At 47.7% G+C, this 11,465-nt stretch overlaps 1 protein-coding gene across 1 annotated transcript in view; it reads right to left on the reverse strand.

Moving 5' to 3' along the window:
* LOC148474293 (smoothelin-like protein 1) overlaps positions 1-11,082 on the reverse strand; it is a 31,020-nt gene extending 19,938 nt beyond the window's left edge. The window contains exon 1 of the mRNA XM_088458822.1: positions 10,922-11,082. Within this exon, the coding sequence (XP_088314948.1) occupies positions 10,922-11,082 (161 nt within the window). The remainder of the gene's footprint in view (positions 1-10,921) is intronic.
* Between the last annotated feature and the right edge of the window lie 383 nt (positions 11,083-11,465).

The raw sequence follows: 11,465 nt of genomic DNA on the forward strand, positions 1-11,465 counted from the left end.
ACGTACACAAACTTAAATGCATAAACATTAATGAGTGATAAAAGACAATTTAGCTACCAAATCAGCCCCATAATAAGTGTAAAATACCCTAGGTACTCATTTCCTGGAACAGATGATAGTTGTAAATATCACAAGGTGCTGTCGGATGTAGTTAATATGCCGGCGGACGGGATGCCAGCTGCCGATATGTCGCCGGAATCCCGATGCCCGCCAAAATGCAGAAGTCGCTATCTCAAAGTGGATCAGGATATCGTTGCCGGCATCCCGACCGCCAGAATCCTGAACAAGGATTCCGGGTAAGTATCAGCATTAGCCCGGGGATGGGGGTTTAGGCACCCCCTGGGGAGAGTTAGGGTTAGGCATCCCACAGGGAGTTTAGGGTTAGGCACCACTAAGGGAGGGGAGGAATAGTGTACTTACCTGCCCCTGTCCAGATGTTCACTCATCAGGCTTCCGGCGCCGGTATTTCATACCCAATCCGCTGTCAGTACTAGTTCTGATTCATCCCTATTCTGCTTAAGGGAAGCAGTCGGGAAGCCGACGGATGGATTCCAGACTGTCTAATCCCGGCAAGGGGTTAAATGACAGGCGTCGAATTCCGACACCTGTCATTTTACCTATGCCGGGAGCAGACACCCGTCTTACCGATCGAAGGTAAGCCGGGCGCGGACAGCCGCGCGGGGGTGGTGGGGGGTTAGGTTTAGGGTTACCGGGGGGGACTTAGGGTTAGGCACCCCTCCGGATGTTTAGGGTTAGGCTAGGGAAAGTGAGGGTTAGGCACCCCCGGGGGGAGGTTAGGGTTAGGCAGCGGGGAAGGGGGGGTTAGGTTTAGGCACTTAGAGGGGGGATTAGGGTTAGGCACTTGGGGGGGAGGTTAGGGTTAGGCACCCCTAAGGGAGGGTTAGGGGGTAGAATAGGGTAGGAAATACTTACCTTGGGACGATCAGGATTTTCACTACTGCCGGGATGCCGCTGTCGGGAATTGAACCGCGGCCGGCGGCCAATCATACTGAATCCCTGCTTAAAACAATGACTACTGACAGCAGCCTACAATGTACATTACTGCAGTGAGTGCCATCAACCAAACAAATTATTCCAGGATACAAAATAGATCAGCCAATGGCAGCAGTGCCAATTGATAACAACCCTGGGGTCCTGGGGCTATTTAACGTTGAAAGCACACTTGCCATGCACATGAGGGTCTGCTTTATATGCTAGCTGTAATGTATAGACAAATTGCACAGTAAAACTGTAGCTTGGTGCTTGGTAAGTAGCTGAATCAGCCGTTTTGTGGCCAACTTGTAGTTGCCACAATAAAATGGGGCATGTGCTGAACATATTAAGTTCCATACAAAGAATTATTATATATAATGTATTACTATAATGTAGAGATGAGCGGGTCCGGTTCGAACCGGACCCACCCAAACTTTGTGTTCTGAGACGAGATCCGAGTCCGGCTCGGGGTTTCCTGCGTGACTCTGATCTTAAAACGAGGCGAACGTCATCATCCCCCTGTTGGATTCTCGTTGGTTTTGGATTCTAAGGTCCCAGTGATCGGCAGCATTTTCACTCTGGCTGGGGACTACAGAGCAGACTTGCTGTTGGTGCAGTTAGTGTAGTTGTCAACTTGTCGGTCATCAATCATTGTAAGTGACTTGTCCATGTTACTATTTGTTCAAGGGTACAGTGTTGTCCTGTCAATCAAGGGGCAGGGGCTGCAGTACATAAAGGGCTGCTGTTGTCTTGTCCTGTCCATCAAGGGGCTAGGGCTGCAGATCATAAAGGGGTGCTGTGTTGTCCAGGAGTGCTCTTCCCCAATGTAAAAAAAATGAAAGTTAAAATTTTTTATTTTTTTGCTTCATTTTTTTGTGTGTGTGTGCTAGGTAGTAGTAGTTACACTATTATTGTTTGGTGACACTGCCGGCCAGACCACAGTTTATTGTTCACGTATTTGTGGTCTGTCTGCTCTTGGCACGGGTGCTTTGTTGTCCATAAAACAGGGTTGCTGTCTGTGTTGTACATCAAGGTGCTGCTGCCTCATTCAGGTGTGATATTCCCCAATGTAAAAAAAATATTGTGCCACAGTGTAAGTTTGTTGATATGGAGGATGATCAAATGAGAGGAGAGCAGGAACTACATACCAGTCATGCAGCTGCTGCCAGCAGTCATGATGATGATGCAAGGCCGTCAACGTCATCTACGAAGGCCGATGCCCAAGGGCTTAAGTCTGGGCATTTAATATCAAACAAGCAATGTTTTACAGTGTTAAAGAAAAAAAATTAAAAGCTAAGATAGCTGCAGAGAAATAAAAAATTGGCAATATGCCATCTACTACACGAAGTGGCAAGGAAAGGATAAGGTCTTGGCCTTTATTTATGACTGGTGGTTCTGCATCTTATTATGCTTTAAGCCTTTTTCCCTGTAGAAGTGTCAAAAAGATTAAAATTGCTAAGGCACAACTGTGCAAGGGACGTTAACCATCTAGGCACCTCCTCCCTGTTACGTCATTTGCAGCGAGTTCATGCAATTTGTTTAACAAAATTATAACACCCTCATCATCAACCTCCTCCTTGAAAATTGAAGGTAGTCCTTCCAAAAAATGTTTTGTGGGGGCCCATACAAACAAAGGAGTTCAGCCATGAAAATGTCAGTCCTAGTGGCTAAAGTGCTTGGTTTGTTAAACTGTGCATGTCCTTTTTAATATCTCAAATACAAGTTTTCTCTTTTCTTTACATTTTGCACAATTTGGTTTATTTGACGACTGACATTATTATAGTTTATTAAACTGCCATCCTGTCTGCCACTGCTGTGTGTCAATGTTTCATAGATGTCCTATATTTTTTAAACTGCCCTGCACTGCTGCTCTGTCGCTTACTTTAGCCAGCCAGCTCACTGCAGCCTTTGGCTTATATTGGTGAAAAATAGTGAAATCAATATTGTGAGCTGTGAGGTGGTTAAAAATGCCTAAAAATTATTGTTATTAAGGTTGATAATACTGTAGGAACAAAAATAGGCCCAAATTATGTGGTTTTAGCAGTTTATATAATTTTTTTGGAAAAAAAATACAGATCCAAAACCAAACCAAAACACGCAAGGGTGGTTTTGTAAAACCAAATCCAGATCCAAAACCAAAACACGGGGCTCGGCACACATCCCTACTATAATCTGAGAATAAGGGGCCTATCCATTATCCCTTATGGTCATAGGCGAAGCTAGACAGTTGGTAATGGGTAGGGGCGGATTGGGATGAAAAACCAGCCCGGGAGATTTATAGGAAGCAGCCCTAAAGAGGGCGTGGCCTGTTGAGGGGGTGGGGTCTATCGAGGGGAGCGGGATCTCTCCTCATTGGATCTGATTCTGAGTTGGACACAAATAAATGTTTTTAAGACGCTTTTCACTTTACTTTTAACATAGAACCCAGCGTGGATCTTGCGTGTGTGCATGAAACTTTAGTGTGGATTCAGCTATTACTCTCTTCCCAAAATACACATTATAACATGAAACATCCACACAAAAATTAACATTTAAAAACATAATCATATATACTAGGGGTGTGCACCGGCCACTTTTCGTGTTTTGTGTTTTGGTTTTGGATCTGGATCTTTCTTCGTGTTTTGGATCTGGATTGGTTTTGCCAAAACCACCCTTCCGTGTTTTGGGTTCTGGGTTTTGTGTTTTGGATCTGTATTTTTTTTTAAAAAAGCATAAAAACAGCTAAAATCACAGAATTTGTAGGTTTTTCTGCTCCTATGCTATTATTAACCTCAATAACCTTAATTTCCACTCATTTCCAGTCTATTCTGAACACCTCACACCTCACAATAGTGTTTTTATGTCCAAAACGTTGCACCGAGGTAGCTGGATGACTATGCTAAGCGACACGAGTGGGCGGCACAAACACGTGACCCATCTAGGCGTGAAACTGCAGTGGCAGACAGGATGGCAGTTTGAAAAACTAGGCCCCAAACTGTACATAATGCAAAGAAAAAAAAGAGGTGCAAGATGGAATTGTCCTTGGGCCCTCCCACCCACCCTTATGTTGTATAAACAGGACATGCACACTTTAACAAACCAATCATTTCAGCGCCAGGGTCTGCCACACAACTGTGGCTGAAATGATTGGTTCGTTTGGGCCCCCACAAAACAAGCTGGCAATTAATGTGTCCCTGCACAAACTGGCTCTATGGAGGCAAGATGTCATCCTCATCCTCCTCATCCACCGATTCCTCACCCTCTTCAGTGTGTACATCCTCATCCTCACAAAGTATTAACTCGTCCCCACTTGAATCCACCACCACAGGTCCCTCTGTACCTTCTGGAGGCTGGTCTCCCTGGAAGAGCTGATAATTCATTTTGATGAACATCATCTTCTCCACATTCTGTGGAAGCAACCTCCTACGCCTTTCGCTGACAAGGTTCCCGGCTGCACTAAACACTCTTTCGGAGTACACACTGGAGGGGGGGCAACTCAGGTAAAATAGAGCCAGTTTGTACAGGGGCCTCCAAATTGCCTCTTTTTCCTGCCAGTACAGGTATGGACTGTCTGCCATGCCTACTTGGATGCTGTCACCGATGTAATCCTCCACCATTCTGTCAATGGTGACAGTATCATATGCAGTGACAGTAGACATGTCAGAAATTGTTGCCAGGTCCTTCAGTCCGGACCAGATGTCCAAACTTGGTTCTGCCTGCCCTGCATCACCGCCAGCGGGTTGCTTAGGATACCTAAGTTTTTTCCTGGCAGCCACAGTTGCAGGAGAAAATGAAGAAGGAGCCGTTGACGTGTCACGTTCCGCTTCAGCTGACAGTGTGTTCACCAGCAGGTCTTTGCACCTCTGCAGGCTTGTGTCGGCCGGAAAGAGAGACACCACATAGGCTTTAAACCTAGGATCGAGCACGGTGGCCAAAACGTAGTGGTCTGATTTCAACAGATTGACCACCCTGGAATCCTGGCAAAGCGAAAGAAGGGCTTCATCCACAAGTCCCACATGCCGAGCGGAATCGCTCCGTCTTACCTCCTCCTTCACTTTCTCCAGCTGCTTCTGCAAAAGCCTGATGAGGGGAATGACCTGACTCAAGCTGGCAGTGTCTGAACTGACTTCACGTGTGGCAAGTTCGAAGGGCTGGAGAACCTTGCACAACACGGAAATCATTCTCCACTGCGCTTGAGTCAGGTGCATACCCCCTCCTTTGCCTATGTCATAGGTGGATGTATAGGCTTGTATGGCCTTTTGCTGCTCCTCCATCCTCTGAAGCATATAGAGGGTTGAGTTCCACCGCGTCACAACCTCTTGCTTCAGGTGATGGCGGGGCAGGTTCAAGAGTGTTTGCTGGCGCTCCAGTCTTCGGCACGCAGTCGCTGAATGGCGAAAGTGGCCAGAAATTTTTCGGGCCACCCAAAGCGTCTCCTGCACGCCCCTGTCGCTTTTCAGAAAATTCTGCACCACCAAGTTTATTGTGTGAGCAAAACATGGGACGTGCTGGAATTTGCCCAGATGTAATGCCCGCACAATATTGGTGGCGTTGTCAGATATCACAAATCCCCAGGAGAGTCTAAGTGGGGTAAGCCACTGGGCGATGATTTCCCTCAGTTTCTCTAAGAGGTTGTCGGCGGTGTGCCTCTTACTGAAACCGGTGATACACAGCGTAGCTTGCCTTGTAACGAGCTGGCATTTCTGAGATGCTGCTACTGGTGACGCTGCTGCTGTTGCTGCAGTGGGCTGTCACAGTCATATAGTCCTTAGTCTGCCCTGTTCCACTTGTCCACATGTCCGTGGTTAAGTGGACATTGTGTACAACGGCATTTTTCAGGACACTGAGGACACTTTTTCTGACGTTTCTGTACAGTCTCGGTATCGCCTGCCTAGTGAAGTGGAATCTAGACGGGATTTGGAACCGGGGACACACTACCTCCATCAATTGTCTAAATCCCACTGCACTAATGGCGGATACCGGACGCACGTCTAACACCAACATAGCGGTCAAGGCCTCAGTTATACGTTTTGCTTCAGGATGACTGCTGTCGTACTTCATCCTCCTCGCTAAGGACTGTTGGAGGGTCAATTGTTTAGTAAAAGTAGTGGTGTTCCTACTTCCTCTCTGGGATGATGAACGACTCCCAGCAGCAGCAACAGCAGCAGCGGCAGCAGTAGGCGTAGCAATGCAGGATCCTCCAGAGGAATCCCGGATAGGAGAGTCAGTCATGCCAGTGACATGGCCTGCAGGACTACTTCCGATCCTGACTAAGGAGGAAATTGACGAGGAGGGAGTTGACGGTGTGGTTTGCAGGCGCTTGGATACAACAGGACAACGGGATTTAGGTGTCCCTGGACTGCTTACGGTCTTAGCCAAAGTTTCTGAACTTGACAGTAACTTTTTATGAACGCGCTGCAGGTGCCGTATAAGGGAGGATGTTCCTAGGTGGTTGACGTCCCTACCCCTACTTATTTCACCTTTACATATGGTACATATGGCAAGACAGTTGTTGTCCGGATTTGGATAGAAATATTGCCAGACCAAAGAGGTGGAATGTTTGGTCTTCTGCCCAGGCATGACCGTGATGGGCTTTTTCATCCCACGGACAACAACTGTCTCCCCCGGAGCCTGATTTAAACAAACCACATCACCATCAGAATCCTCCTCGCCAACTTCCTCCTCAGCGCCAGCTACACCAGTATCCTCATCCTGTTGTACTTCAACAGTGACATCTTCAATTTGCATATCAGCAAGTGGACTGTGGGTGCTCCTTTCAGCACTTGCAGGGGGCGTGCAAATGGTGGAAAGAGCCACCTCTTCCCGTCCAGTGCTGGGAAGGTCAGGCATCGCAACCACCACCACACTTGGACTCTCCTTGGGGATTTGTGATATCTTCTTAGAAAGCACAGTTCTTCGCTGTGCTTTTGCCAGCTTAACTCTTTTGATTTTTTTAGTGGGAGGAGGGCTTCCATCGTCATGTGAAGCTGAACCACTAGTCATGAACATACTAGGGATCGACCTTAGCCGTTCCTTGCCACTCCGTGTCGTAAATGGCATATTGGCAAGTTTACGTTTCTCTTCAGCTGATTTAAATGTCTTTTTCAAGGTCATTTTCCTGAACTTTGCCATTTGGGATTGTATGTGCCCTCTACTATGACATTGGGCATCGGCCTTGGCAGACGACGTTGATGGCATGTTATCGTCTATGTCATGACTAGTGGCAGCAGCTTCAGCACTAGGAGGAAGTGGTTCTTGATCTTTCTCTATTTTATTTTTATCGGAGAAAGTTTGGTCCTCCATTTATGTTATATCGATTTGATATATACGTGCGGCTAAACACAGAAAATAATTTTTTTTTTGGTTTGGACTGGAGTGTACTTTGTGGGTTACAGCACCCTTTAACGGTCAAGCCACCCGGCCCTTTACTTATGACACAGGCGCACGCTTGGCACTACTTTGTTGATGCACGTGCGGCTACTGCGCACACAATTCACAAACACAGAAAATAATATTTTTTTTTGGTTTGGACTGGAGTGTACTTTCGGGGGTTACAGCACCCTTAACGGTCAAGCCAGCCGGCCCTTTACTTATGACACAGGTGCACGCTTGGCACTACTTTGTTGATGCACGTGCGGCTACTGCGCACACAATTCACAAACACAGAAAATAATTTTTTTTTGGTTTGGACTGGAGTGTACTTTCGGGGGTTACAGCACCCTTTAACGGTCAAGCCAGCCGGCCCTTTACTTATGACACAGGCGCATGCTTGGCACTACTTTGTTGATGCACGTGCGGCTACTGCGCACACAATTCACAAACACAGAAAATTATTTTTTTTTTGGTTTGGACTGGAGTGTACTTTCGGGGGTTACAGCACCCTTAACGGTCAAGCCAGCCGGCCCTTTACTTATGACACAGGCGCACGCTTGGCACTACTTTGTTGATGCACGTGCGGCTACTGCGCACACAATTCACAAACACAGAAAATAATTTTTTTTTGGTTTGGACTGGAGTGTACTTTCGGGGGTTACAGCACCCTTTAACGGTCAAGCCAGCCGGCCCTTTACTTATGACACAGGCGCACGCTTGGCACTACTTTGTTGATGCACGTGCGGCTACTGCGCACACAATTCACAAACACAGAAAATAATTTTTTTTTTGGTTTGGACTGGAGTGTACTTTCGGGGGTTACAGCACCCTTAACGGTCAAGCCAGCCGGCCCTTTACTTATGACACAGGTGCACGCTTGGCACTACTTTGTTGATGCACGTGCGGCTACTGCGCACACAATTCACAAACACAGAAAATAATTTTTTTTTGGTTTGGACTGGAGTGTACTTTCGGGGGTTACAGCACCCTTTAACGGTCAAGCCAGCCGGCCCTTTACTTATGACACAGGCGCACGCTTGGCACTACTTTGTTGATGCACGTGCGGCTACTGCGCACACAATTCACAAACACAGAAAATAAAATTTTTTTTGGTTTGGACTGGAGTGTACTTTGGGGGTTACAGCACCCTTTAACGGTCAAGCCAGCCGGCCCTTTACTTATGACACAGGCGCACGCTTGGCACTACTTTGTTGATGCACGTGCGGCTACTGCGCACACAATTCACAAACACAGAAAATAATTTTTTTTTTGGTTTGGACTGGAGTGTACTTTCGGGGGTTACAGCACCCTTAACGGTCAAGCCAGCCGGCCCTTTACTTATGACACAGGCGCACGCTTGGCACTACTTTGTTGATGCACGTGCGGCTACTGCGCACACAATTCACAAACACAGAAAATAAATTTTTTTTGGTTTGGACTGGAATGTACTTTCGGGGGTTACAGCACCCTTTAACGGTCAAGCCAGCCGGCCCTTTACTTATGACACAGGCGCACGCTTGGCACTACTTTGTTGATGCACGTGCGGCTACTGCGCACACAATTCACAAACACAGAAAATAATTTTTTTTTTGGTTTGGACTGGAGTGTACTTTGGGGGTTACAGCACCCTTTAACGGTCAAGCCAGCCGGCCCTTTACTTATGACACAGGCGCACGCTTGGCACTACTTTGTTGATGCACGTGCGGCTACTGCGCACACAATTCACAAACACAGAAAATAATTTTTTTTTTGGTTTGGACTGGAGTGTACTTTCGGGGGTTACAGCACCCTTTAACGGTCAAGCCAGCCGGCCCTTTACTTATGACACAGGCGCACGCTTGGCACTACTTTGTTGATGCACGTGCGGCTACTGCGCACACAATTCACAAACACAGAAAATATATTATTTTTTCAGCACTTGGGGGGAGCACCCCTGATGGACAGAGCACCCCCTGGACAACACTACAGCACTCCTTTAGGACTGGGACACTGCACAGGACTTTGGAGTGGACACAGCCCCTATGGAGAACTGACTGCACAACACAGTCCAGCCAGCCCCTATGGACTTTGAAGTAGTGGACACAGCCCCTATTAACAACAGCAGCACAGCACAACACAGCCAGCCCCTATGGACTTTGAAGTAGTGGACAACAGCAGCACTACACTACACTACACTACACTACACTACACTACACAGCCCTAACTCCCACCCTCCCTCTTCACTGTCCACAGCCGAGTGAGAAAATGGCGCCGACGCGGGTACCTTATATTGGATCCAAAACCCGCGAGACTCGGAAGGCGGGATGATGACGTTTTGCCTCGATTTCAGATCCGAGTCAGGTGGGAAAAGTCGAGCCTGACTCGGATCGGACTCGGATCGGGGGGGCTCGGGGGGGTTCGGATTTCAGAAATCCGAACCCGCTCACCCCTAATATATACATACACACACAAAATCCAAAAGGTAATGGCCAGCGTTGCCTGGCTTTCTTTTTATTTTTTAAACTATTGCTGTCCACGACACTGCCTGATTTTTTTTTTCTACTCTCTCTTTCTCTTCTGCCCCCTTCTCCTCCCCTCTTCCCCCTTTTTATTCCATCTCTCACTTCCGACTGTCTTTTCCTCGTATCTCTTTTCTTCCTCCACACTTTTTCTCTCTCTCGCTCTGATATTCTCCTTCCCATTTGTCTCATCCCACTGCTTTTTCTCTCTCTTCCCTCCTGTCTTCCACCTTTCCCCCTCTCGCTCTCCTGCTCCTCTATTTCTGTGTCTGTTTCCTTTCTGACATTCTTTCCTGCTCATTTTTTCTAATAGAGAACATTGATGGTGTTTGTGTGTTATTAAGTGTGAGTGCCAGGGTGAGTGTGTGATGGTAACATTGTGGGTGTTTGTGTGGTACATAGCTTGAGTGATTCTGTGACTGGCAGGACTACTGTAATTGATGAGTGTAGGGACATTGAGAGTCAGTATGAGTGATACAAAGGTGAATGTGACAGTGAGTATGAGTGGCAGGAATATTGAGATTGAGTGACAGACACACAGTGTGACTTTCAGGGAGGGTGAGGGCAGGGAGGAGGAGTTACAGGGAGGGTGAGGGCAGGGAGACCAAGGGGGAGTTACAGGGAGGGTGAGAGCAGGGACACTGAGGGGGAGTTACAGGGAGGGTGAGACCAGGGACCCTGAGGGGGCTTCTTTATTTAGAGATATGGCATCTAGGAAGACATGTGGGCAGGTACCATTATTGTGGAGTGGAGTACTGGCTATATATATATATATATATATATATATATGTGTGTGTGTGTGTATATATATATATACATATATACACAGTATATAACATTTCCACAGCAGACTGCATACAAATTCCTAAAGAAGGAATTTTCATGAAATCCATAAGCAAAAAAAAAAAGAATATATATATGAAACACTTGTCTGTCTTTTCAGAGCCTTTCTAGCTGGTATGGCACTACAAGTCCCAGAACATTCAGTTGACAAAGTGTGCTGGGACTTGTAGTCTCATCACAGCTGGACAGGCACAGTGAATCTAGTTGCACATACGGTAGGACACTGGGCTTCTTACCTAGAGCTCCAGGTCATGCTGTGCCGGTAGTGCGCGGCTGCAGGGTCCATGACTGTCAGACCGCACTGGAGTACTGCTGGGCAGGGGAGCCGAGGAGGATGAGGAACCGCCTCGTCCCTTGCTAACTCCGGCATGACCAGCTCCTGAGTCCAGACCGGCATTGCCCGCTGCCCGCACAGCTGAGGGGTGGTCTTGTGCAAAAATGGATCACCCCTTCTAACTCTGCCATACTCTGCCCCGGCCCCCCGCAGTGTCCCGGCTGGAGCGCAAGCGCTCCGTACGCTGACTCCGCTGCAGCACTGCATCTGTCTAACGGCACTATGAAGTGCCTGCTAGCCGGAACAGGTGACAACTTCCTGTTGGCGTTCCATAACGGAACGCAATTAGAGGAAGTGCCACAGCCGGCAGCCCAGTACATAGAAATTTGCCTGGCCCGTCAGCCGGCCCGGTAGAGGGGTTCATGGGACCGGCCCAGCGGGAACTTTCCCGCTGTCCCGGTGGCCCAATCCGCCGCTGGTAATGGGTGGTCCCAGATCCATCCCCT

Source organism: Taudactylus pleione, unplaced genomic scaffold, assembly GCF_031769625.1.
Source record: "Taudactylus pleione unplaced genomic scaffold, aTauple2 ptg000854l, whole genome shotgun sequence".
NCBI classification, from domain to species: domain Eukaryota; kingdom Metazoa; phylum Chordata; class Amphibia; order Anura; family Myobatrachidae; genus Taudactylus; species Taudactylus pleione.